Source organism: Aristolochia californica, unplaced genomic scaffold, assembly GCF_029961685.1.
Source record: "Aristolochia californica isolate CCGP_79_NKW_82.1479 unplaced genomic scaffold, dmAriCali1.0.hap1 SCAF_15, whole genome shotgun sequence".
Taxonomy (NCBI): domain Eukaryota; kingdom Viridiplantae; phylum Streptophyta; class Magnoliopsida; order Piperales; family Aristolochiaceae; genus Aristolochia; species Aristolochia californica.
In genome coordinates, this window is record NW_027181826.1 from 21,240,005 (window position 1) to 21,267,991 (window position 27,987).

The following is a 27,987-nucleotide window of genomic DNA, read 5'->3' on the forward strand; positions in this document are numbered from 1 at the left end:
ACCGCGATTGTGGTTCTATGGAGTCGTCGTCTTCCTCTCTCGTCTTCAGAGCCAAAACGGTTTTCCATTCAGCCGCTGCTAAAGCAGAGAAAGTTTTCACCGATATAAAAGCCGATTTGAAGAATGAAATTCACCGAGGTTTTTTTTTTTTTTCCTTTTTTCCATCTCGGATAAATTTTTATTTTTTATTTTTCGGATTGCTGAACTCTCTGTCCCCCCTCTTTTCGTTAATTTCTCTTCTTATTTTCAGAGAAAGAGGGGGACGGAGAAGCTCGTAAAACATCGAAGGATTCTTCGGAGTTCGAAACATTTGCAGCGGAGCCCCGTCGTGAGGTGAACTCTTGTATTTTATTAAAAGATCCTTCCGTAAGTGAAAAACGATCTGACTTTTCCAGATTTTGTTTAAATCGTTCACGTAGACCAAATGTTCAGATATTGAATATACTGCATTCAATCAGGGGAACTGATTATGTACTTTGTTGGAATGAAGACGAATACTATGCGTACTGCGATCTCTGGCGTCGGCTTTATTGGCGCCATGATCGCCTTTTCTTCGGTTACACGTCTGGCATTTTCATTTAAGTCTGAGCTGTTTTTTGTTTTTTCAACTTTCAATCTAAATTGCCTTATGTATATGCGAATTTCCGTCATGTAAATCAGTTATCTGAGATTTTGGGGAGAACTGATGGTGTCAACGAATTTTTGAACATCAAAACCAGAGTCGAAGTGGGGTTTGTTGTAATAGAGTGAACCGTAGCTTGCTTGGGCTTTATTTTCTTCTCTAGTCTGGGTCACTGTGGAAATTCTAATGGTTAGATTATGGAACTCTCATAATTAACCCTCAATTCCTGAGGATTTTATGCAGTTGCTACACTTCCCTGGCACATGTGATGATTGTGTGCTTATTTTAGTTTTTCCCTTCAATGAGGTATTAATAGAAATGGTTGATTTAAGGATGAAAAGAGCTTCTTCCAAGTAGCGATTTGGGAGAGCCTCATAGATCATGATTGCTCAAGGTACTCTCTTTTGTGAGTTGTTGACTTTGTCCTTGGACAGGTGTTCTTGTTCTTCTTGAGTTGATTATGTCAAAATTTTGTGACGTTCCCCTTCTCTCATCATTATAGAAAAAAATACACTCAGGTGCCCAAGCACAAATCTTCTACTAGTTTTGATGTCGTGGCTCTGTTTCAGCTCCATTCCTCTGTTGTTTTTGAGTTCCATCCTTTTTCTTCTTTTTCGCTTGAAATTCATCTTCTTGTAGCTGACAACTATTCTTGCTTTTAATGCATAGAATCTTTAACTGCACTTTAACTTGTGTCATGGTTGCGTTTAAATTAAGTTGTATGTTTTTTTTTTCTTTTGAGTGGAGTGTTCTTACAAAAGGCCTATATGCTATGAGTATTGATGCCTGACTTGTGTAATTCCTCTCTAGTTTCACTTGGAAGCCAAGCATACAAAGTGGAATCCTAGACGTATTGGGCAAAAGCAGGATTGGTCACGCTGCTTGAAGAACATAAAGAAAGGAAAGCAAGATATGGATGAGAAGGAGAAAGCTGAAATTTCGTGCGCAGATCATAATCCAGTCACCAGTGAAGATCAGAATCCTATAGACCAAGGAAGTAAAGGTGACATAAAGGTAACTAATTTTGTACGGATTAGTTCTTCTAGGTTTGAATCTTATACTGACTTGTTTCACTGTACATCCGTATCTCCATCTTCTTCTTCTTCTTCTTCTTCCTCAGAATAAGCATCTACTCCTGATACTTTCCAGCCACCAAATGTATTTTCTTCAATCATGCTGACTCTTATTTCTTATGAAGCTAACAAACATTTCTAACAAACATACTTGTAATGAATAAAGATATCTGCAATATTTTCTTCAATCATGCTGATTCTTATTTCTTATGAGTCTAACAAACTTACTAGTAAAGAATAAAGATATCTGCATTCTTGTTTTTGATAATTGAAAAACACTTTTCAGGGATCTATTATATCAGGAAATGGTTCACATGTTGCCAGCCTATGTTCTATTCCTCCAGCAACTCTAATTAAACAACTGGCAATAGCTGTCAAGTAAGTCTTTTTCGCTATTACAAACTATCCCATTAGTCGACACTTTTAAGTGTTTGCTCTTATTCATGTTAGGTAAGATTTACACAACAAATAAATTTAATCATAAATAGTGGCCAGAAGATATTTTTGGCACTCTGCATAGTATTAATCCTAATCAGTTAGAGAAACATAGAAAAGTTCCTGCATCATTTGTAGAAATGTGGAAAAGAACCCAAACTAATTGGTTCTGCTACTCGAAATTAAGAGGGTGCAACCTGCTAATACAGTCTTTCTTTTACAACTGTTTCATTTTCTATTTGAGAAGAAGACTTGAAACTTGTTGGGGCTTACGTCTTTCTCCCTGAAAAGCTGTCCTTTCTATGCTTTCAAGCTTGCATAGAAAGGTGTCTTTTGTCTTACCATATTTTTTATTTTCTATTTATTATTATAATAATAATAATTATTTTTTGCCAAATAATCTTACAGTCTATGTTTTTATTCAAATTTATTTAAGAAGTTCATTCTTTCTACTTCTCCTTTTATAGGGTTGGAAAGAAGTTTAGATCCACTTCAGATGTATTGATGTCAGCTACAGATTCAGAGAGGAGTGGCATAAGCTTTTCTACCATGAAGTCGTTAGTACTTCGTGACAAGGAAGACAAAGCAGCTTCCAAGATTGATGATAGAAAGGAAGTGATTTCTTTAATCCGTTTTTTGTTTGATGTAGGTATGGATCTGGTTATTTACTGCTCATGGTGGATGGCTTTTCTAGTTCTGTGCATTATCCCTTGATGATCTTTTACTTCGTTGTAATATCTGAAAGATATTCGCAGAAGAAGAACCTTACACAAAGGCTTGCTCTGATCTGAAGACCCATAGAACTGGTAATTTGCCGAGAGAAGTACATGGCACTTCACCGGAAAGCTTTGTTTTTCGACTTTCTAAGATGATGGCAAACTTAAAGAGCCTGCGCAAAATGGCATCCTTTTGGCAAAGTGTTATTGAAGAAGTAAGTTGATGCCTATGGAGGTTTGAGGAATAAACTTGAGTTTTTTTTTTAGCCAGAGAGAAGTGAGATTATATCTGCTAGAATACAGTGCAAGAGGGCCACCAGGGTAAGATACTAAGAGGGGAATTAAAACAAAAAAAAAGGAAAAAAAATTGCTAGGACTAAAACTACAAAATGAAACACAAACATCCAAGGACTAAGACTGAACGGGGGACCAAATTCTCCAACAGCAAGGTGTTGTATGAGGACTTGTTTCCAGCAAGGGCATCAATCACTTGCTTGGCCTTGCATGGCATGTTGGTACAGGGGATGTAAAGCTGTGTTGCAATTATCTTATGGGTGGGATGTCTAGATTTATTTCATAATTTTGCCACCGCTGTGTGATATGGCAATCTGAAGGCCATGTCTCCATCTTTATTAACTAATTTTTTAGTGTGAAGCAATTTTCAGTTTCATTTATGTGCCTTTTCTCAAATTTTTTTTTCTTTGAGATTATTTGGTTGAGTTTTTGCTTGAACTACTTTGTACCTTTTGGTGATTGGAAGGGCAACCCTTTTTTTATGCAGACTTTTTATTCATACCCTCCTCTTGGTAAGTAAGTTAGTTTCATATGGTTTCTTGACATGTGACTGCTATTGTGGAAAATACACAACATGAGTCTGTACAACTAAGGATGATCTAATATTTTATGAACTCTCACAATTGCTCACCGGAATTGGAAGTGTAAGTTATCACTTGTGAGCTGAGAGACTTCTCTGATGGAATCTATTTGTTGAATACTTAAGTGTGTGTAAAGCATGTCTCTGATGAAAATTAAAAAGGATAAAAGCCTAGGGAGTATCAAATAAGGCTATTCTGTAATAACTAGAAGCACTAGGATGCGGTGATTTTGTATTTCTTTTTGTTCTTGATCCGATTGATATATTTTAAAAATTCTGCTACTTTGAAAATGAGGGTTCATAGACACTGCCATGTCGCTCGTGAGGGAGCCATATGATATTTCTGACTATAAAAGTTTGTAGACTCACATATATCTATTTCATGAATGTAAAGTCATGTTGGACTTTCTAAAAGCCAGATGATCACATTCATGTATATATGATTCTATCACATATTTACTAGTTATAAACTTATTTTCTACTATCTCTAGTGTCTTTATTGTTGGTGAGTAGTATGGTACTTCTTTATTTGACATTCTTTAGATATGGGCACTCCACGCTTGTAAAGTAATTCAATGAATGTTACACCCATGCAGCTGAGAAGACTTTGGTCTGAAGGACAGCCTGTGCCTCGTGTTCCACTTGACGAAATTCCAGATTTAAATTACTGTCTCTTGCATCAGCAGTTGCAGGTTATTAATTGTTGTATTGCAAGGCAAAGGCGTCGACAGAGTGCCATTGAGTCACTAGAGTCTGTCATTGAAGAAGAAAGTGCACATAGAGGTTCTGGTGATCTGAGTACTCCCTCTTCAAGCTCGGCACTTTATGCTAGAACTGGTTCTGGTGATCTAATTTTACGACTTGGAGCTTCTTATCAATCTGAAAGTTTAACCATGCTAGAAACTGGTGAGCCAGTATTCTCTCCAGTAGTCCAGGTTTGTGCTGAGGAAAATAGTACAGGGTTTTGATATCTGTTTGATGTTTCTATCTTATCAACTTTTAGTTATATGCAGGAGAATCCACTTCTTACAGAAGATCTTATCAGAGAGAATGAAGAATTTGTGCTTCGAACAGGAAGGTTGTTGGTTTCAGTTTTAGTTAGATTTGACATGATACCTAGTTTGGGTCTTAAATCTTGCACTTTCACCCACTATATTCTTTGTTTGGATATACAGTTAGAAATTTTGCAAGACCAAGTAATAGAAGGTTTTGTCTAACTATTAAAATTTTCTTTTTTCAATTTATCTTAGTTTTTTATTTTTTTATTTTTTATTTTGCTCAGTGTTGGTGCTGGATGCTCTCAGCTTCTATCTGATATGCAAGCTTTCAAGGTAAAATTTTAACTAAAAATATATTATGTATCATATTGTTTTGCATATAGCAATTGATTTTGTTGGTGAAGTTCACCTTGGTTACTTTGGTTTTAACACAAAATACAAGTGGGTGCTTCATATGTTAGTGAGTCCTCTATCACATTGAGTGTTGTAGGCAGCGAACCCTGGGTGCATCTTAGAGGACTTCATCAGATGGCACTCTCCACCAGATTGGGCAGAAACTGAGTCTAGTGGCGAACTTGAAGACCCTTCTGGTGCAGAAGATTCATCATCTAGAAGAGGTCGACTAAGTAGTAGGATGCAAAAGGAGGGTGAGCTCTTCCTTTTCCCGAAAAATACTTTTATTTCTCAAATGCACCGTACTAATAGTTTTTATTTTTTGAATGAAGATGTATAACAGTACTAATAGTTATACTCAGCTAAAATGTCAGTTTTCCATCATACAAACCAAAGAAATTTATGTTAAATGAGAATCAAAATTAGTCATGAATTTTCTCCTAGATTGACATAAGAAACCTCAGTCTTATAGCACCGTATTAGTTTGCTCATAGAGATTTGGATTTCATTTTTGTGTGAAGCCGATTGCGACACTTTCAATTGGTTTTGTCACTGTAAATTGAAGCTTTGTCAATTGCTTCGACTGCTAATAACTATTGCTGGTAGAAGTAGCCAACCAATTAAACTGCAAGCTGCTTTGCATATAAGATTTGTGGCATTCTAATTGTGATTGGGAGAACAACCAACTGAACAAAAAACTGGATGGTTCAAACATATCTTATGATATAACACAACATTGATCAAGGATAATGATTTCTTGGCCATAAATGAGGTTATTGTAGTAAGGTTTCATTTGTTGAAATAAGATAGAACATAATTGTGTTCACTACTCAGGTTAACTGATTACCTGTTTGCTTAGCATTTCACGTGAATGGATATATTTCTTGTCAGAGATTTTTTTGGTGTCATACTTAAATTTTTTATCGTTATTCTGTAAATTTTATTTTGTTCGTTAAAATTTGGTGGAGTTTCAGCAAATTAGAATACTTTGGGTGAATATAATTTCAAAAAAAATCTTTTGATGGTGGAAAATATAATTATTGGGGTTAATAAAGATATTAATAATTGTTCATAAGAAAGAAAATTTGGCTTAGTGGGAAACATAAAATGTCTTCATCTCTTTGATTTTAAATGCAATTATTTTGCAGCTCCTGTTCATGTCAACCATTTGGACAAGAGGTATATCACCTGAAAGAATGGGCAAAAATTTTGGTTTCTCATATTGCTTTCAAGTTTTCATGGATCTTTTATGAATAACATGAAATCTTTAATTAATATGAAGCAACCTTTCTCATTTACATCCTGTTCTTTCCAAGAAAGAAGCGTGCTTGTCCAAGGTTAACCACTATTCTTAACCAGTTCTTTCCAGGAGAAGCGTGCTTTTCCAGGATTAAGCATTAGTCTTTACCAGTTCTTTCCAAGAGAAGTGTGCTTTTCCAAGATTAAGCATTAGTCTTAACCGTTCTTTCCACGACAGACACCTGCTTTTCCAAGATTAAGCATTAGTCGTAGATCTTTTTCATTTTTCATACATCAGATATTATTGCTAGTTGTAATATAGCACCTGCTTTCATTTTTTGGACCCATTTTCCTATGTGCGTTTGTTTGTTTGCTAAGCTAATTACATGCTGAATGTTTGGCATATAGATGCATGTACTTGTATATCCAGATAATGTTGTGCTTGCTTGTTTTCTGATAATAAAAGCTTCCCATCTCTAGGCAATTTGTGGTGTGAATTATGGGAAAGTGCTAAACCATTGCCAGCTGTTAAACAAACACCACTCTATGATGAAGACTTGGCAGTGTAAGTTCGGTGAGACTCATCTGCTGGTGTTTTAGATTCAGGAACTATTTAGTGTCAAATATTCCATGTATAGGGCATTCAGCCCATTTTATATATTAGAGTAGTATGAACCTCATCCAATGACTTTGCAACTGCAAACTGTCGGTGGAAGGTATTAATTCCTTGGTAATATGTGCTATCTGTCCAATAGGTTTCTACTTGCAGAATGTGAAGCTGTTGATCAGTGTTAAGGTCATCTATTCATTGGTAATTGATCAGACCATCAGAATTATATCCCAGCACATCTGTATCTTTCCACTCTAAGTGGGTCCTTTCCGAGCTGATATCTTTTCTTGTGTACAATTCTCTTGTACATAACAGGAACAATTGAGACCTTTTATGCTTGTCTTTTATGTTTCCAACTAAAGTAGTTGAAAACTTACCTGGATTTGGTGTTCAAATTTTGTAGTGAGGGCATACTGAATTTCTTGGAGGAAATTCCACCTGCTGAGCTTTTTGAACAGCTTTTTGTTTCTTTGGTAAGCTATGTAGTTTGTATTACTTGTTAACTGTTGAAAGCTTGTATTGTTTTTTATATTTCTGAAAGTCAGTGACGAGTGTTTTGGTTATTTAAAGATATTTTATTAAGTAGCTTTTTTGCTGATGAATATCTTGGTAGTTGGTAGGAGAGCTACTATCCAGTATTAGCATGTGAACCTTGAAAAGCATATGTACGATTACGAGCATTTATGAAATGTTCTAGCTCTCTGGAGTGGTGGGTTCCAGTGGCAGGTTTATTGGTTTGCTGGAACCCACCACCACAGGTAGCTCCTGGAGTGTAGAATGGGTTTTGAACCTTGTTTTCTAAAACAGCAAAGTCTTTGGAGAGCAGTCAGATTTTGTACACTACTTTGAACCTTGGAGAGCAGTCTTGAACTCTAGTTTCTCATTATCATTTTTCTGTATGCTGTTCAACCTGCTTCCAAATTTAAATGATACAGCATCCTTTACACGTAAATGTAAGATTCTGATTTTCAAAACATGTAAAAGCCCTAAAACATCGTAGGCAACAAAGGGTAATCCTGTGACTTTGGCAGCTGCTTTAACTTAATCGAACAGTCCTGTGACCTGGGCAGCTATCTTGAGCGCTCTGAACACAGCTCATGCACTAAGGGTACTGTGTCCCTGTGCTGTAATCTTTTTGGTACTCATCTTGTTATTCTTGTAAAGATGTTGAGCAAAGGCTGACATGCACCACCTCCTCTGGGAAGCCAATATTGCCACTTTGATAAGATTTTGGTTTTGTTTTGTTTTAGAATGTTTTTTATCGAGAGCCTTGTTTTCAATTTTTTATTTGGTTATCATTGATTATAAAATGTTAATGAGTTTTATTTTTCCTTCATATTTTCAGCTCAGCTCAGGCTTCGTAATCGCAGAGTCTGCACTTCCCACCACAAGTAAACTGTCCAAGCTGTTTTATGATTGCAAAGACTATGTCATTGCCATTTGTCAAGCTGACCTAACTAGTGATATCATTGACGAACTCTGTCAGGTAAACTCTTGAGAAGAAAAGAAAAGGACATCTGTTAGGCTGGCAGATTTTATCCTTTTTGACTAGTCATTTAGGAATATTTAGGAAAAAAGAAGAGACTTAAATTTTATGCAAGAGCAAAACCTATGTTTGCATTTGAGCATCGGTTTTGAATCAGGTACAGGTAGGATTGACCTAAATTTGTTATTTATTAGATCAGCCCAAATCTAACTTCTTTATAGAATGGATCATATAGCCCAAATCTGGACAGTGTAATGTTTGGCTGCATTAGGCTTGACACAAAAAAAGGACAATTATTCAAAAAAAAATTCATGAGTCAGGAAAAATAGAGAAAATTATTCAAATGAATATTAGTTAATCACTGGATAACATTTATAACTATTTTGATGAACTTATGCCATTAATAAAATAATATAATCTCTTTTGAAATTCCCCTAACTGTTAAGTTGAAGAAGAGAAATAGAAATAGGATTTTAAAAAACTAGAGAGTAAACTTTGATGGGTATGGATTTCAATGAAATTTGTGAAGTTGGGTCCAATGCCCATCCCAAAATGACTAGCCAACTTAGGATGCCTTTTTCTCAACTAATAAACTCAAGATCTTTGTACTCGCTAATCCATGTGGGACTATTCCTTAATAAAACTCATATTAAATAATATTTTTATGTTTAATAATACTAATAATAATTGATAGTTTAGTTTATTGTATTCAAGGAAAGCTTATATTTGAGTCTCATATTTACTATTTTAATTTATTTATTTCTCTTACTCTTTTCCTATTGTAAAAAGGTATATTCCTTGGATAGGGTTTTGTATTGAACTTTTGTCCTAGATTTGATCCAAAGCAGACCCCATTATTAATCTGGTCACCATCAATACCCATTGGGTTTTATTTGTGTTCACAGTTCAGGTCATTTTTGGCCACTCCTACTCATTTATGTGAGTGGACAGACATCGTGGTTGAATTGATTTTAACTACCTAGTTATGATTCACCTCAAGTGACACCAGAAGGATAACAACTTGCAAGATGGGGGCTTGTTGCTTTTGTGGAATCTGAAAGTTAAATTGAAGAGTGTGTTTTATGGTCTGGGTATTGCTGCTATAATGGAACCCCTACTCGTTTTTGTGTTGGAAGGGGGTTATGGTGTTAAAATCCTGAAACTATTCCTATTTACTACACCTGTTGGCCAAATACTTGCCCTAGTGTGCGCTGCAGATTGTCCCTGACTTTTTTGTGCAATTGGTCTGTAGCTGCCTTCAACTGATAAACTGCCCTTCCTCAGAAGTAGATTTTAGTTTTACGTGCTGATTATATGTTACAATGTTTTAGGTGTATGAAACAGTCGAGGCAATTATAGCTCATCCAGATGACAGCCTGGGAATTATGAAGCAGTCTGAAGAATCCACCAGGGTGGAATCAAAGAGCTTATTTGGAAGATTTAAACTGACTTTAGATGAGGGTCTGGTTATCTTGCCAAAGTCTGAAGACACCAACAATGAGCCAAAGGCTGGGGTAGGAAAATTTAGCTTGAAGTTTGCTAGCAAAGATGGACAGCTTTTTCGTAGATCAAGCCCGAAGGAGCACAAGAAATCGGACGAAAGACACATGCAGGGCTTCTCTAACGTTGGTGATGGGAAGTCTTCCCCCTTGTCAAAGCCACAATCAAATCCCACAAAGGAGGATGAAGTGACATGCTTGGATGAGGAAGAATGGACTATTCTTATTTAGCAGGAGTCTGGTGAAACCCGACTTACTGTAATTCTTGAATGCTTTTATAACTTATTCTGTAAATAGTTGTTCACTGGGATGCACTCCGTCCCCAAAGAAAGATCTGCAATTCAATGTACGCATGATACCAAAAAAATTGAAAATGTAACAAAACAAAATGTTCTTTTCAGGGAAAAAGACTTCCATTTGAATGGATGACCGGACAGTCCACTACTGTTGAAGTTGGATTTTTTTTTTCTTTGCACCCTGTGCTGCTTGTAATTATGTCATCTTTGATGAGATTAGTATCCTCTCTTTCGTTCTTCACCGAGTATTTTTGGGGTGAACCTTTTGATATCATCTCCAGTATACCAGCAGGCAAACAATAGGAGACCGCTAGCAATCAACAAAATGGCGAAAATATAAAATGATGAACATTTCCACAGGGAAGAAGGTATGTTGCAGAAACTTGTAAAAACAGAATACCATTCTTCTGTGATTTAATCTTTTACTAACCTGCTATCGACTGTCCTACTGATATCTCTAGATGACAAGTTCTTCCAAGGTTATAAAGTAGACCTGACCTTAGTTATTGTCACCTTGGGCAATAGACCCTTAAAAACATACATACATTAGTGTAAAAAGTGAGGTTGGATAGAAACAACACATGAAACAATGTAAAGTGATGCACAGAAAATTTAGATAAATTTAAAATATTTTTACCATAAAAATCACAGAAAATGCTAGCAATAAGTTAGGGCTTCCTTGCTTTTCAGTTTAAGCACAATCATGCCTCTTAATAGGTTGATATTTATAATCAAGATTGATAAATGATTACATCCAACCCAAGGTAAATCTACCAACAATTCAGCAGCTCAAATATGAATGAGATGAAATTAAAGCACAATAAACTACTGCTAAAGAGGTCTTATGAGTAAGTCGATCAAACTAGACACTTAAAATGCAAAAGCTGAATTCGATATGATGTGAAAAATAACTTGGCACAATCTCAACAATTAGTCTAAGTATTTATATCTGATTTGAAAAGACTAACACTGAAAAAAATAGCTCTATAGAGAGAAGTAGGAAATTAGTCTTCCTTTTGAGATTTAGAATTTAGGGTTTAGGGTTTAGTCTGCCTTTTCACATAAGTGCTCGACTCCTTTGCATGGGTCAACTCCTTTTACCCAAATTTAAAAAAAAAAAAAAACTTTCTTTGTTTTAAAAATTATACTTGAATATCATGAATAACTTTTTAGGTTCGCTATCATCAAAATTAGGACATGAGGAAGGATCTTGAGACGTTTCTCCAATAGAAAGCCTTCAACCTTGGTAATCTTGAAGAAGCGTCGAGTTCATCATGGTTCATGTTTTCAAACAAATTTTTTGGTGTAGTGGGATGCCTTGCCTCTCCTCGAAGCTAGTTTCTTTCAAAACCATGACCTCGTGGTAAAAAGCTGTTTCTTTCGTCAAGAGCAATGTGTACCATTTTTCCCATCTTGAAGGAGCATGAACACTACCAAAGGATGACAGACACAGGAACACAACAAGTTTACAAAACCATGAGAAATCTCCATAAACCCATTGTTTGTTTTGTTTTGTTCAACATTATCTGTTCTTCCTCCCTCGAAAGAGAAATGAATCTCTCTCTCGGAGGGGACGGGGAGTGCTTGCCATCCATCTCATCTCTTGAAGAGGGGTAAAATCTCCTGGAAGGGAAAAAGAATGCCCGCAAGCGAATATTGGGAGGAAAGGGCAGCTACCTCCTTCCTTCGTTGGGGCATGGGTTGGGTGCAATGGGAACCTGACCGAATTCAACCCAAGTTTTCGAGAGAATGGGTTTTCTTATATAGTTTATTTATAGGTTAAGAGTTTTGGTCAACGCACTGAGATCCTTCGATCTTCACAACTGTACAACCCGAGGCGTCTCCCCATCAACTGACGACTCTTCGTTTTGAATTTTTTGAACAAGATCCTTGTGAACAGAAAATTATGATCATGTCCCTCTTCAGAGGGGAAGATGAGGAAAAAAATGAATTTTCTCAGTAGAAACAATTTTATGACGGAAATATGCAGCTATTTCTGAGAACAGTGAGAAGGAAGCAGATCAAAATAATGAGAATTGCGATCAAGTGTATGCAAAGAAAAAAAAATCCTAATTCTGTTCGAACTAGAATTTCTTGAGGGAAACCCATCTTTCATCGAAGATAAATCTCATTTTGCTAGGTGCCTTTTTAACTGAAAACTTCGGTTGGTTAGAGAAGAAATAAAAAGAAGTCTTCGAGGATTTTCATTCAAAATTAAAACTATCTAATAGACGTCGACAGGAAGGGATGGAATAATAAAAAGGCATTATGGTTGTCTGGTTCTTTTCCAAATCGACATTAACCATCACTAAAAGTAAGAGGTCTTGTCGTCAGTCAGGTACACCATATCACCCCCGTCCATATCTTATAACCGTGGGTTCTTCTGTTTCTCTCTCATAAATAGTACATTATCCAGATGGGATCTTAGTTACGTCTTCTTCCTAAATTTAAGTCGACTCTCCTTAGATCTTACAGTGGTATTGACTCAATTGATTTACTAAGCTGGGTCTCCGATGAAATTAGCTTTTTACTTGGATAATCAATATTCTGTTTACACAACAATTCCTTCTGTATGTTTGTTAAAATGTATTTTCGGAGTTTTTTGAATACTCATGTCTCCATGAAAGTCAGAAGATACAGAAGCGATGGTTCGAGCTCGCTTCGTCTTTATTGTACAGTGAAGTGGTCATAATTTTTTTTCTGTACAGGAAGGACGATTTGAAGTTATGACAGCAGGGTAACTAGATGAAAGTAGGTGATAGCCCTAACTGATCGATGCACATGAGAAGAGACAGCCCTGGAGGACGAAGAAGCCCGTCCATCTTGTTCGTATGGTCTTCTCTGTATTATTTGGCAGAGTTAGACTGAATCATAATCTCCTGTCGGCCAATAGGCCACTTGCATTGCACATTGACTTTGTTTTCAACTTCATTTATGTGTTTTCTCATCTCCTCAACTGCTCGAACGCGTCAAGAACATGCACCCATAAATGCATGCAAATCTCTTAGTAGTAAGAGGATGGCTGTGGCTATATTAAGGGCGGAGAGGAAGCAGGGAGAAGCAAAGTGAGATGAAAGCAACCATGGGTGTCGTCGGAAAATGGCTGCCCCTGATGCTTCTGTTTCTCTGCGTGGTGTTGCAGTTGAGTGCAGTTGCCCTTGGGGATTTTGATGAGGACAGGTATCGAGGGCCCAGAGGTCCACGATACCAAGGATGCCCTTATAGACGCTGTCCTGGTGGCAGTTATGGAGGTCGTCGAGGTGGTTATGGAGGCCGCGGGGGCCTAGGAGGAGGTGGAGGTGGTGGACTCGGTGGTGGCGCTGGAGGTGGTGGTGGTTTAGGAGGTGGAGGTGGTAGTGGGATCGGTGGCGGGTCTGGAAAAGGTGGAGGTTTTGGTGCGGGTGGTGGTGTAGGAGGTGGGGCAGGTGGAGGTGTAGGAGGGGGTGGTGGTTTTGGAGGTGGTGGAGGTGGAGGCGCAGGAGGGGGTTCAGGCCATGGCGGCGGGTTTGGAGCTGGTGGAGGTGTAGGTGGTGGGGCTGGAGGAGGTGTTGGAGGAGGTGGAGGTTTTGGCGGTGGAGGAGGCGGAGGAACTGGTGGTGGGGCTGGTGGAGGAGTAGGAGGAGGTGGAGGTGCTGGTGGAGGAATAGGAGGAGGTGCGGGGGCTGGTGGTGGCATAGGAGGCGGCGGTGGAGCAGGTGGAGGTGGTGGGGGTGGAGTTGGTGGAGGATCTGGCCACGGGGGAGGCTTTGGAGCAGGTGGTGGTGTAGGAGGTGGAGCTGGCGGAGGAGTAGGGGGAGGAGGAGGCGCTGGCGGCGGCGGCGGCGGTGGAGTTGGTGGAGGTTCTGGCCATGGTGGTGGGTTTGGTGCAGGTGGTGGAGTAGGAGGTGGAGCTGGGGGAGGAGTAGGTGGGGGAGGCGGATTAGGCGGTGTAGGCGGAGGCGGAGCTGGTGGTGGGTCAGGCCATGGCGGTGGCTTCGGCGCTGGTGGGGGACTAGGAGGAGGATCCGGCGCAGGCGGAGGCCTGGGTGGCGGAGCAGGTGGTGGGCATGGAGCAGGGGGAGGCATCGGCATCGGCATAGGGGTTGGAGTAGGCATTGGAGTCGGTGCTGGGGCAGGCAAAGGGGTTGGTGTCGGGTCCGGCAGTGGAGGCGGTGGAGGCGGACGACGTTAAGTTGCATTCAGAGAGTAAATCATGCATTAATCGATTCCATTTCCCTGTTTACGTAAAACAAAAAGGATGTAATGATCACTACTACTCGTACCTTCCCTCTTTCGCCTCTTCACTACTGTTTCTCTCCCCAGTTTCTCAGTAACTTTCAACCTTTGTTCATGGAGGAAGTGAGAGACCTTCTGGATCAGTTTTGTGCTTTTGTTTGGACATCCCATCAGTTTTGTGCACTGTTTGGACCGTTGAATGAGAACTTATGCCTAAATGAACATATATTTGTATCGATTAAGAGTGGTATTTATATAATTTAAAATAAAAAAAATAAATACAATTCTGAAAATCGTATCTCCTGATCCATAAGAGATACGGATAAATAAAAAGGAAGATAATCCCTTATCACAAAGAACAGTTTGGACCCAAAAAGCTTTGCCACGAGCAGGAGAGGGGGGTCCGAGCCCTAGGCCTGGAATCTATTCAAATGGGTCGAACCCTCTTTCGATAAGCTCCCAACATATCAAGTTGGATCGAGTTAGAACATGTTCAAGCCTGCTAAGCATAAGCTCAAATTAGATTTAAATTGGATTCTGGTTTATACTTGGTTTAAGTAATGCATATGTAACATAAAGTTTCTTTGCAACAAGGATAAACCATTTTAGTTTATACTCCCTCTCTCTTCTCCTTTTTTGAAGAGGATTTTGCATGACAAATGGAAGGGTGAAGCCATTGCCCATTTTGAGAAGAGGAAGTTTCCAACCAAGACAAGGGCACTCATTGAAACAACATTCTTCTCATTTATTATTTCCTAGCCTGTTTGTGATTGAAAAACTTGCTAGACTCTTTTGGTAAAGGTTTTAGGCTATGTTTGGAGTACAAAAAGTGAAGAGAAAATGAAAAGAAAAGAGAAAAGAACAGAAGTTTCTTTTCTTTTGTTTGGATACCTATAGAAAATGAGAAAGAAAACCGAAAAGATTTGATTGGAAGAACCACCTTGGCAAAGTTGTGTACCCAATCTAGGTCATGCATTCCTTTGCACATATCAATGATTTTATTGGGGGTGCAAACCTAGTCTTTCATGTTGCTTGAACAACAAAGATACCTGCTTTTATTGCTGAAAGCAAAGCCATGTCTTTGGGATTGAAAATTTTTGCTAACCTAAGAGGCCTATAGTTGGGAGTGGTAGATAAACTCACCATATCAACTCTATCTTGAGCGGTCTGAAATTATAAACAAGAAAGGTCAAAGGACATAAGGATATAGAGTTCTAAGTGAAAATAGCAGATTAAGTGTGCAAGACTGAGAGTATAAAAATTTGGTTGGAGCTTACAATGGTAGGAAAATATGGATTTGACTGGGTTGTGGCTTGTATTTCTTAAAGGAGCAAAAAGATGCAAGCAAATCAGAGTTATAGTCTTTTCATCCCACCAATGGAGGCTTTTGTTCCTTTAATAAATCTATGTGTGTTCCTTTAAATGCTCTTAGTTTAGACTTTCTGGATCATCCTTTTCTACCTTAAATCTATTCAACTAAAGAGTTTGCTCCTTACTACAATGGAAATAACAACACACAAATTGACCTTATCTAACATGTTTGCCCAGCCTTAAAATTAAGTTTCTATAACAGTAAATAACTTAGATCGAAAGTTACAAAAAATTGAAAAGAATCTAAAGAACCAGTAGTTTAGTTGTTTGAACTCCAGTATAAGATGATCAAATGTCAAGATGAACTGCTTTCCAATCCTCAACATCCCCAACTTTCAATCTCTGGAAGAGACAAACCACCAAATGCACCAGGTTTAAAAGAGGTCGACCCTTTTGGGCAGTAATGGCATGGTCCAGCTCAACATTTAATAAACTTTCAAGTGACAAGCCTCCACTACAAGTGACAATATCATGAAGCATGGCAACCCATAGCATAATAACAAGTATTTGGAAAAACAATGACACCGAGTATGGTAAAGAAGACATTAACCAATCTTGATATCAGCAATGCAGAGTTCTTTGCCTGAGGCACAAGCTCTTTGCTGATATCAACAGCGAACATCTCATCCAACCCAATCTTGATATCAGCAATGCAGAGTTCCCTTCCCATTATGGAATTATCACAAGGGTTTACAGACGAAGGATTTAACAGGTAGTTTACTTAACTGATGGAGAAAGAAAGCAGATGGTTCCACAAGTAAGTCTCCTTCAATAAATAAAATCGAACAAACTAAAGATTACATGTAACACTGAAAGATAAAGTTGGTTCAGGTGAGAACAATAAAAATATATCAGACTGTATGGTTACCTAAAAAATGAAGCAATGCATTTCCATACACGATGTTAGAGAGTTAAAAATCCTAAAAATGTTAGAGACTTTTTTCTTCAAAGGCTTCTCGTCGCAAGACTTCTCGAACGGACTAAACTCAACATTTTCTTGAATTTTCTGCCTGCAGCACTGCAGCGGAAGGAACAACTTACCTACTGAAGCATTTATTCCGTCTTCTTCACTGACGGGTCCTAAATCTTCTACAGCAGAATTTCTTGTGCCATAAACGTCACAGCTTCCACCACCATAAGTGCTGATATAAGTACATACTGTGCATGACCACTGAGCAAAAGTTAGAGACGGGGAAGGGTAAGAAGAAGATGGAGAAGCAGGTAGGGGCTTTTCCTAGTCTCTGTATATATTGAAAGGGTAACAACGATAGCACAAGGATAAACGCTTTTGAATGGGCCTACAATGGGACCCACAAATGTAGAACAATCTGGACCGTTCATGTTGAACCGGATTATGTTTTTGCAGGCAACCGAGGAAGTGAATGTAGTTCAACGGCTCTACTGAAGTGATGTCGTGCGTTCCGACCAGGTAGGTTGATGTTTTTGACTGTGGGAGAAGTTTGATGCAAACGAGGCGACTGAGTTTCAAGTAAGGGTTCCTTCTAAGATTGTTTTAACATGTTTGAGAAAAGATAGAATGTTGAAAGAAGATCAACACTACAAACTATCAAATGATAGGTTTATTTGTCTAGAATGTTGAACGTCGTCCATCAACCCTCCGTCACCGTTGTCAACTCTGCCAACCACCGCACTCGATGTCCCCTTCGGTTCTCGCCGGCACCTTGATGGGGACACCGGTATGCCCATTGGGTCCAATGTAAAAGGATTTGAAAATGATTTGGCTTAAATGAGAATTTTTCTTGCAAAATGGTAGAATTGAAAATTTACACTTAAAAATGTTTATTGAAAGCTTAGGTTTGCCAATAACTACTCAATGAAGGCTTAAGGATGAGTTTGACTCCCTATTCATATGTTTTTTGGCAAAACTAGTTGTTTTAAACCATTGTTGGAAAAGCTACAAATAAGGGTTTGATCAATGATACATTTTCATTGATCAATTAATCAATCCTCCAACAACTATATTTTGCATTTCTTATAACCTTATAATTTATCATTACATTGATCAAAGTGTTTTCTAAACTTTTTTTAGAAGATTGATTGACCATATTGTTACGGGTTGATCAATCATGCTTTATGTATCGACTTGGTTTTGGTGGATCGATCATGCTTTATAACTTTTTTTTACAATATTTCAGTCGATTAATCATGTCAAGGGGAGTTAATCAATCACTCTTTCTAAACTTACTTGTTAGCATTCACTATGATCGATCATGTGTACGGAGGTTGATCGACTATGTTTTATGTTAATGATTTGTTATTTTTTGTATGATCGATGATGCAACTAAGTATTGTTGAGATTTCTTACCGTATATAGATTGATATTCTTTCCTTATTCTTAAAATTCTATAAAGCCTTGCAATCTTGCAATCACTGTAATCTCTTTCAATCCTTTCATTTATAGATTATTACAATCTGTAAAATGGCTATTTAAGCCGATGATGTGAATAAGAAATCATCACAAAAATTGAAGTCTTATTCTTGAGTTGGTATCAAAGCAAGAGAATCCTTCTCCCGTAGTCGAAGAACAGAGCAGCAACTTTGTCCCGTATTAATCCCAATCGCCGAAAAAAAAACAGAGCAGGTCTGCTCTGTAGTCCCTGTGAGTGAAGACACTGGTTTAAATCGGTGGAATTTCCGAACATCGTCGATGACAGCACCACCAGTCCAAACGTCGCCGACGACCGCACCACTAGCCTGGCAAAGGAGACGCTCTACCGTCGTCATGAACGAAGAATATGTTGTTTGCGTTTCTCTTCAGTCATCATCATAACACAAAACTGCCACCACCCGAACTTCGACGAGACTCCCGAAAGCCGTCGACGAACAACCTTCCAGCGATCTGCACTAGCGTCGTCGACGGAGAAGATGAAGGTCGCTAACGTAGAAGATGAAGAGGATAGTTTTTTAATTTTTTATCTTAATTTAGGAACTATTGTTCCTTTATTTTTCCTACCAAGCACAATCTAGACTCGGACCAGATCGAGACCCAAAACCGGGTCAACCCAGCAGACTAGACCAAATTTCTGGTATCCGAACTCAGACAAGACCGAGACCCAAAAAAACCAAGTCAACCCAATGATAGACCGGACCAGCTCCCGGATCAGACCAGAATCAGAGACTCAAACCAGGTCAACCCCACTGTAGGAAGTGAACCAAACCAGTTCTTTGAGTGTTTTTATTTTATTCTTATCATCGTCAATTTTCTTGCATCATGGCGAAGGAATCAACACCAATTATTTATGTTCAATCCAAGAACTCTGGTTTTACAGCCAACGTCATTCTTACAGAAGTATACTACGATGTATAGTCCCAGATCATGGAGATGTAAATTACAGGACATGATAAGCTCGAATATATTATGGGGAAAACACCACTCGCACAAGAAACTGATGTTTCCTATACGAAGTGGTATGCTGAAAATCAAAAGGTCAAATGGGTGGTTGCTAACCTCTATGTCACTAAATATTATGAAACACTATATTCAGTTGCGCACTGCACGCAAAATTTGGAATGCTTTGGCCGAAGCTTTCTATGATAAGTCAGATAAATTACAATTGTTTTCATTGAATCAGAGAGTTTTCTCCACCAAACAGTCTAGTCGCCCTCTGTCAACATATTATGGCGATCTTGTGGAAAATTTCCAAGAACATGATCATCGTGATAGGATTGTAATAAAAGATCATGATGATGTTATCGCCTATAGAAAATCCGTTGAAAGATTATGCGTACACATTTTCTTAAACGGATTTGATGCAGAATTCAAACAAATGACCAGATATTGGATCTTAAAGAAGCCTATGCTTACATACGTCATGACTCTGTTCGCACAACCACTTTAAATAGTGAAGTTGATCGTGTTGAGACATTTGTAATGGTAGCATGTCGAGGTAAGCCTAAAATAGCTCGACCACTTGGTCCAACCAATGATCAAAATCGGGCATCAAGATCTCAGAATCGCAGTTATGAGATTGGAATAGAAAAACCAAATCATATTTTTGTTCATTGTGGTGAGATTGGGCATACAATGTTACAGTACTATGAACTTATTGGATATCTAGAATGGTTGGATCTTACCAAAGCACCACAAACGGAACTCTAAACCAAATAATCATGCTACCGTTGCAGTAACAGAACCCTCCACCTCTCACACGACTGAGGATGCATCAGTTATAATTGCTACATCTGGTAAGGTTCTTAATACCTCCGCTCTTAGGAGAAATAGTGAATGGATAATTGATTTTAGTACTACCGATCATATGACAATCATCATGTTAAAATTATGAAACCATCTGAACAACATATCATATCTACAGCAAATAGTACTCCTGCTCACGTTATTGGAGAAGGTTCCATCACACTAACTGAAAATATGTGTTTTGATTTAGTATTAGTTGTTCCAACTCTCAATCATAATTTATTATCAGTGGCTCAAATAACTCTCACTTTGCATTGTATTGTGATTATTTGGCCTAACCTTTGTGTTTTTTAAGGACATTCGAACTTGGAAAAAAATTGGTTATGGTACTAGAAGGGGGAAGCTCTATTACCTTGATTTGAAGCCAAAAAATCCTCATCAATTAGCTCAAGCATTCTCCGTGAATAAATCTACAGATTCTGAAATTTGGTTATGACATAAATAGTTGGGTCACTCATCCTTTTGTTATTTAAATAAATTGTTTCAAATTTTAAGTGTGATGTATGTGCATTGGCTAAAAGCCATCGTGTTCCATTTTAAATAAGCATAAATAGGAGTCCAACACACTTATAATTATTCACTTATAGGGTCCAACAAATATAACATCTGTTAGTGATAAAATGTGGTTTGTTTCTTTTATTTATGATCACACCCGTATGACTTAGATTTGCTTAATAAAATCAAAAAGTGAATCGTTCGTTGTTCAAGCAATTTCACATAATGATAGCCACTCAATACCATTCTACAATACAAACTCTCCAAAGTGACAATGGTGGAGAATTTTTTAATCAAAGTTTGAAAGAATATCTAAATGATTATGGTATTCCTCATCAAACTAGTTGTTCGTACACCCATCAGCAAAATGGGGTTGCAGAGCGAAAGAACTGCCACTTTGAGGTTGTTCGTGTTTCCTTATTTGAAGCTCATATGTCGGCTAGTTACTGGGCTGAAGCCATCACAACTACAATATATCTTATCAACCGAATATCCTCGAGTGTGTTACAATTTCAAACTCCCTTGAGTGTTCTTCATGAAACCATAAGTTCACCTGCTATGCCGAATCTGCCACCTAGAGTTTTTGGGTGAGTAACCTTTGTTTATCTCTATAAGCCATTGAGAAATAAATTGGAACCCCGAACTCTCAAGTGTGTCTTTGTTAGTTATGCTCAACATCAGAAAGAATATAGTTGTTATCATCCTCCTTCTCGCAAATCATATGTCACTCTTGATGTGGTTTTTCACGAAGATATCATGTATTATTCTACTCCTGAGTAGGGGTGGCTTCGAGCCGAGCCGGTTCGCGAGCCGGCTCGGTTCGGCTCGGTATCGGCTCGGTTCGATTCGTCATTTTTCGAGCTCGAGCCGAGCTCGAACACCGAAATCGGCTCGTTTACCTTAACGAGCCGAGCTCGACCGAAGCTAGGTTCGGTTCGTTGGCTCGCGAGCCGGCTCGAAATGAGTCGGATCGGCATGAATCGGTACGGGATCGCGAGCGAGCGGGGGAGCGGGAGCGGGAGGGAGAGCGAGGGGGGGAAAATTTTTTCCTCCCCCCTCGTCACCGCCGACCCCTCCCATCGGTTGTTGTCGCCGCCTCTACCGCCGTCGTAGCTGTTCTCCGGCATCTATACCGCCGTCGCAGCTGCTCGTCGGCCGCCTCTGTGTCCGTCCGTTCAATTTCTTCCTCTCCTCGCCGTCGCCTCTGTTTCTGTCGCCGCCGCTTCCGTCACCGCCGATTCCGTCGCCGCCGACTCCGTCGTGGCCGTCATCTCCGACGATAAATCCTCCCCGGCGCCGTAAGCCCCTTCCCTTGGGGTCGTCTCGGCGGAAAACCAGAACAGGGGAGAAATAATCTCCCCCTTCCTCGCGAGAAGATGATCTCGCACGTGCGATTTCGCACGTGCGAGATCATAAAATAAAAAAAAAACTTTTTCCTCTGGAAAAAATTAAAAATAAATTTTATAGAAATAATTTTCTATAAACTATTAGTGTCTCATGTTTTTTTAAACACTTTTCTAATTGAAATTTTTTATTAAAAATCATATAATTTTCAAAGTAAGATTTTTTGTACCAAGATGGGGTAGAAAACTGTATAGAAAATTTTTGAATAAGTATTTAACAGTTGATGCTGTAATACTTTTAGCATGAAATAATTTTCATTGCAATTTTGTGTTTGATATTTTATTTAATTAAAAATTTATCGATAAGTATAATAATATATTAGATTGATTATTAATTTTTATTTATTTCCCTAGAAGAGACAATAAAAGGTCCGTTTAACTTTCCTAAGAAAATTTTAAAATATTTCCTATAATTTTCTAATAAGTTACTAATAGTAATAAGATTTTATTTAAAGGTTTTTTTGGGAATATGTATCATAGGAAAAATATTTTTAGTTTTTCCTATAATATAAATTTTTATCTAGGGGCACTAAGGAGGCCATAATAAATTATGGCCAAATTCAAAAATTACAAAACAAGCTAGACAACAATTGGAGTAAAAAATATTAATATTGGTGCATTTTAATCCATTATTGAAATTCAATCCTGAACCTCCCCTATCATTATATTTTTTAAAAATGTATGTATAATTTTATATATAATTTATTCAAAGCCACCCCTACGTGCGAGATCATAAACAAGGAAAAAAAAAATTCTTTGTCCCTTCCTCATGGCTCTTAAATAAATTGAAAAGATATTTTAGTAGAAATACGTTTCCAGAGACTAGTTTTTTCAATAAATGTTGAAAAAACATTTTTAATAGAAATATAGGGACCATTAGTGCCTCGTATTTTTTCAAAATATTTTTTTAATTATAAATTCTTTTTAAAAAATCCTATAATTTTTCAAGTAAGATTTTCTTGCCAAGATGGTTTAGAAAACCATATAGAAAAATTTTGAATAAGTATTTGACAGTTGATGATATAATACTTTGAGCATGAGGCAATTTTCATAGTAATTTTGTGTTTGACATTTTATGTGATTAAATTTTTATCGATAAGTATAATAATATATTAGATTAATTATTAATTTTTATTTATTTCCTTAGAAAAGGCAATAAGAGGTCCATTTAATTTTCCTAAGAAAAATTTAAAATATTTCTTGTAATTTTCTAGTAAGTATGTAATAGTAATATGATTTTATTTAAAGAATTTATAGTTTTTATTTGGGTGATTGTAAATTGATAGTGATATTTTATTTAATTTTGTTGTGTTTGATTATTGTATGGAGTTTATTTATAATGTTATGCAGTGTATGGAGTGTTTAGATTATTTTATGGAGTGTATAAACAATTTTATGAAGTGTTTATGGAATGTATAAACAATTTTATGAAGTGTTTATGGAATGTATAAACAATTTTATGGAGTGTTTATGGAGTGTTTATGCAGGTATTATGTATATTGATTATGCCCAATTTTAAGTAAAGGTCATGCCGAATTTTATACAAGTATTATATATATAGATTATGCTCAATTTTAAGTAGAGGTTATGCCCAATCTTATACACATATTATATATATAAGTTATGCCCAATTTTATGTAAAATGTATGCATAATTTTATATACATTTTATTCGATATATATTTTTTGAAAAGTTTGAAATGTATGTTGAGGCTCGAGCTCGGCTCGAACTCGTTGGGCTCGAGCTCGATAACAATTTTAGGCTCGAGACGAGGCTCGGCTCGAAATATTTAAATCAAGCTCGACTTGAACATAGGCAGGTTCGGGCTCGGCTCGGCTCGATGCCACCCCTACTCCTGAGTCTTCAATTCAGGGGGAGAACATGATTGAATTGAAGTCTCTTAATCATCATTTGGACACCTTGGATACTATATGTGGTAAATATTCAGATTATAGCAGTAAACATCAAAATGATACAAATGAGCATGATTCACAGGATGGAGACAGACAAGACCAAATGGAAGTGATGTAACTAAAGTCTCAGCCGACATCTTCTCCCCTTCATAATATACCAGTGGATCAATTTTTTTCTGAGTTTGAGTCCATGTCTGAACCTCAGATAAGTTCCAAAACTCAACTAAGAGTGTTACCTCATCGAACCACAAGAGGAAAATGTAGAATCAATTATGAACCTCTTCTCACCTCTTAATCTCTGTATCTCATGTACAATTTTGTGTCTTATCATAGATTGTCAAAGGCAAATGAAGTATTTGTAAATCAATTATTTGTTATATCTATTCCTAAAATTATGCAGGAAGCATTGAAAGATCCTAAGTGAAAAGAAGCTATGAATGAAGAAATAAGGTCCCTCCAAAAGAATTCAACATGGGAAGTGGTTGACCTACCTGTAGGAAAGACACCAGTCGGATGCAGGTGGGTATTTACCATTAAATATAAATCTGATGGCACTATTGAAAGTTTCAAAGCAAAGTTTATCGCCAAAGGATATACTCAAACCTACGGGATTGATTACATGGAGATATTCGCACCAGTGGCCAAAATCAATACTGTTCGGATTCTACTATGTTGTGAATCTTGACTGACCCGTATATCAGTTTGATGTTAAAAATGCATTTTTGCATGGAGATATCCAAGAAGAAGTATATATGGAATTACCCTTGGATGTATTATGCAAACCAAATGATGCAAACAAGTATGTAAATTGAGGAAATCCCTATATGGTTTGAAGCAGTCCCCCGACGGCATAGTTTGGAAGGTTCACCAATTTTATGAAATCTATCGGATACAAGCAAAACAACTCAGATCATACTCTCTTCCTGAAATTTCACAAGGAGGCAATCATAGCTCTTATTGTGTATGTTGGTGATATGATAGTAACTGGGAATGATCCAAAAGAAAAAAAGAAAGTCATCTTGCCAGAGAGTTTGAAATGAAAGATCTTGGCTACTTCAAATATTTTTTTGGTATTGAAGTATCAAGATCGAAGGAAAGAAATTTTCTATCTCAACGAAAATATGTTTTGGACTTATTAAAGGAAACTGGTATGACAATATGTAGTCCAATCAGTACTCTCATGGAAGAAGAAAATCTAAAACTAGGAATACATTCAGATCAAGTTCTTACTAACAAGGAACGTTGTCAAAGACTAGTTGGGAGGTTCATGTATCTTGCACATATCAAACCAGATTTAGTTTATGTACTAAATGTGGTTAATTAATTTATGCACTCTCTAAGTGAAGAATATATGAATGTCATCAACCGTATCCTGCACTACTTGAAATCATCTCTAGGGAAAGGAATTTTATTTGAAAAGGGAAGGGACTTGAAAATTGAAGGTTATATCGATGCCGATTGAGCTGGGTCAATAGAGGATTGACAATCTACATCTAGATACTTTACATTTGTAGGTGGAAATTTAGTCACTTGGAGAAGTAAGAAACAAGAGGTAGTGGTTAGATCGTCAGCAACAACCCAATACAAGGGAATGGCCAAGGTAATTTATGAATTATTATAGATCAAGAATCTGATACAAGAACACACATTGAGTAGGTAAATCTTATGAAATTATATTGCGATAGTAAGGTAGCATGTGATATTGCCCTCAACCCAGTCCAACATGATAGAACTAAACACGTTGAGGTTGATAGACACTTTATAAAGGAAAAGCTAGAAGCAAGAATCATTGAAGACCAGCTTGCCAATGTGTTGACCAAGGCAGTGTCTTACCGAGCTTTTAATAGTTGTCTAAACAAGTTGGGCATGAATGATATCTATGCACCAACTTGAGGGAGAGTATTGAGATTTCTTCCCATATATAGATTGATACTTTTTCCTTATTCTTAAAATCCAGTAAATCCCTATAATCTTGTAATCATTGTAATCTCTCTCAATCCTTACGTGTATAGATTATTACAATCTGTAGATGTGAATAAGAAATCATCACAGAAATTGAAGTTTTATTCTTGAGTAGTATATGATCAGTCATGTTATTTTTGTAGTGTATACATTTAAATACAAAGCATGAGAAATGCTAAATCTATATGACTGAAAAGTTGTAAAATATTTGAATGGGATTTGAAAATATAGTTTTGGAAAGAGTTTGCATATCCTTTCCACTAAAATATATTCATATATAAGGTTTAAAATCTTTATTATCGTCCGTTTTAGAATATTAGAGTTCTTGAGATTTTTTATTTAACACAAATTCTTATTTCTTCTTATGCTCTTTTAATGTGATTTTAGGAGATCTTTTATTGTATTTATCTTCTTCAACAAGAAAACAAAGGAATCCAAATCCGTCAACACTCATCAATACAACACAACAACCAGGCAGCCCACTCATTAATAAGATCTGCAACCACCGAACATTGACATCACCTGTACTACAGGAGTAACGCACTACCTGCACTGATTGAGCTCGTTTTCATTTGTGGAGTCCTCCGTTGCTTTCGGACGATGAAGTTTCTTATCCAAAAGTTTTGCATCTCAAACCTCAAACTTCCGATTTCGTAAATGACTTGTTCTATCTTAATTCTTCGTTTCTTTTCTCGAAGGTAAACCCAGGATTAGAAAAATAAAAAGAGGATTGCAATTTGGAATAGCAAGTTTATATGTATTCAACTTAATTCTTCATTAATTTTCTCAACCCTCTGATACATCCAGAAGACTAGATATATAACCCACCTTCTCCGACTGAAATCCTTCCAATTCCTTCAGTGCAGATGACCTGAAACTTCTTACTGCTTCTTCTCGTCCGTTGATCACGTCTCTTCCGCTACCGAACAACATCCCGTAAATCATTCCCACATAAAAGCCAAACCTTCTGAGTCTCTCCTCGTCATCCTCGTCGGCCCCTCCGACAATGGCCCCGCACACGGCCGCGCACGAGTACAGCTCGCCTTCCTTCTTCTCACAGACTTCCCTGACCCCGCCTTCCCCCTTGGTCCACCTGGCATGCTTGTATTGACCCAGGAGGTACCCCTGAGCACCCATTGACCGAGCCATCTCCACCATCACCCTCGTCGCTCGAACCGGGTCTCCGCCGATGGATCCGGCCACCAACTCGTAGCCAAACGGGTAAATGGCGTCGCCGCAGAGGATCTCGATGTTGCGTTCATATGCGGTCGGGGTATGCCTCTCAATGAGCTGGGGAAGGTACTCGTGCGCCTGGGAAGCCGCGTGCATGACATGCAAGGCCGAGGCGATGGCCACAGAGTGGTCGCGCTCGGCGCGGCCAACGAGGTCGCTTGCGACGACGCAGAGGGCAGGGGCCATCGTCCGGGGGGCGGAGAGGACCAAGTCGTGGATGGGTTGGTGGACGACGAGAGGTTCGCGTAGAGGGAAGGATCGTTCCAGGTAGGCCTCGACGTCGGCGTTTATGCCGGACCAGTACGATTGTTTCTCGGACGTGGTGAAGAAGACACCGCTGATGACTTTGCAAGATGTGGAAAGCCGAAGAGGGATACATCTGGGAAAACGCCGCCGAAGTGTCGGGATGCCGGCAAAGTGGAGGGAAGTGGCAGCCATATGACAAGGTAAAGAGAGAGAGGGGAGAAACGAAAACATAAAAGAGTGAGAAGAGGAGAGTTGGCATTAGGTGCGGGTGAGCGATCCTTTTATTGTCTTAAAAAAATGAGAAAAACGTGGAGAGAACAGGAAATAAAGAGAAAATAAAGAAAAAAGAAAAATTATTTTCTCTTATTTGGATGCCACGGTAAATAAGAGAGAAAATCGAAGAGGAATATAGTTTTTCTTGTTTGGATATACGTGAAAAATAAAAAATAAAAAAATTAGTAAATTTTAAATTTTTTATGATTAAAATTTTCTCTCAAGTTTCTATTTCTTTTCTTTTCTAGGGGTTCCAGACAAACCCTAAGCAACAGACGAAGATACAGGGTGTGTTAAGTCCCACCAGGATAAACCTAGAGGAAGATGATTAAGAAGAGGGAGTGGTTATGTATTGGTTTGCCAACTCTATTGCCTAATATTAGTTTTTCTCTCTAAACGATAGATAATTGGCACAATCA

The 27,987-nt window shown here is 37.9% G+C and overlaps 3 protein-coding genes across 4 annotated transcripts; 2 read left to right on the plus strand and 1 right to left on the minus strand.

The window, feature by feature from the left end:
- Positions 1-7: 7 nt before the first annotated feature.
- On the plus strand, positions 8-10,478 carry LOC137952169 (uncharacterized). 2 transcript variants are annotated; one of them, XM_068799239.1, is made up of 14 exons: positions 8-138; positions 251-333; positions 1,433-1,636; positions 1,982-2,073; positions 2,598-2,779; positions 2,886-3,061; positions 4,317-4,655; positions 4,734-4,798; positions 5,003-5,051; positions 5,209-5,365; positions 6,831-6,915; positions 7,364-7,433; positions 8,306-8,446; positions 9,778-10,478. In XM_068799239.1, exons 1-14 carry the CDS (start codon positions 18-20, stop codon positions 10,174-10,176), a joined length of 2,163 nt encoding a protein of 720 aa, XP_068655340.1. In that variant the 5' UTR covers positions 8-17; the 3' UTR covers positions 10,177-10,478. The 2 variants fall into 2 exon arrangements, with proteins under 2 accessions (XP_068655340.1, XP_068655341.1); XM_068799240.1 differs by lacking the exon at positions 251-333 and having other exon boundaries at positions 26-138.
- Positions 10,479-13,323: 2,845 nt separating this feature from the next.
- LOC137951222 (glycine-rich cell wall structural protein 1-like) lies at positions 13,324-14,412 on the plus strand. Its single transcript, XM_068797807.1, has one exon. It carries the CDS (start codon positions 13,324-13,326, stop codon positions 14,410-14,412), a length of 1,089 nt encoding a protein of 362 aa, XP_068653908.1.
- Positions 14,413-26,602: 12,190 nt separating this feature from the next.
- LOC137951223 (heterodimeric geranylgeranyl pyrophosphate synthase small subunit, chloroplastic-like) lies at positions 26,603-27,487 on the minus strand. Its single transcript, XM_068797808.1, has one exon. The coding sequence runs from the start codon at positions 27,485-27,487 to the stop codon at positions 26,603-26,605; it is 885 nt and encodes a 294-aa protein (XP_068653909.1).
- Between the last annotated feature and the right edge of the window lie 500 nt (positions 27,488-27,987).

What these genes read in the sequence shown, in the direction of transcription:
- LOC137951222 (XM_068797807.1), top strand. Translation starts at nt 13,324, where the DNA reads ATGGGTGTCGTCGGAAAATGGCTGCCCCTGATGCTTCTGTTTCTCTGC.
- LOC137952169 (XM_068799239.1), top strand. Translation starts at nt 18, where the DNA reads ATGGAGTCGTCGTCTTCCTCTCTCGTCTTCAGAGCCAAAACGGTTTTC. An exon ending in TTTGTGCTTCGAACAGGAAG is followed by an intron (nt 4,799 to 5,002) that starts GTTGTTGGTTTC and finishes TATTTTGCTCAG; the next exon opens with TGTTGGTGCTGGATGCTCTC. An exon ending in CTGATATGCAAGCTTTCAAG is followed by an intron (nt 5,052 to 5,208) that starts GTAAAATTTTAA and finishes TGAGTGTTGTAG; the next exon opens with GCAGCGAACCCTGGGTGCAT.
- LOC137951223 (XM_068797808.1), bottom strand. Translation starts at nt 27,487, where the DNA reads ATGGCTGCCACTTCCCTCCACTTTGCCGGCATCCCGACACTTCGGCGG.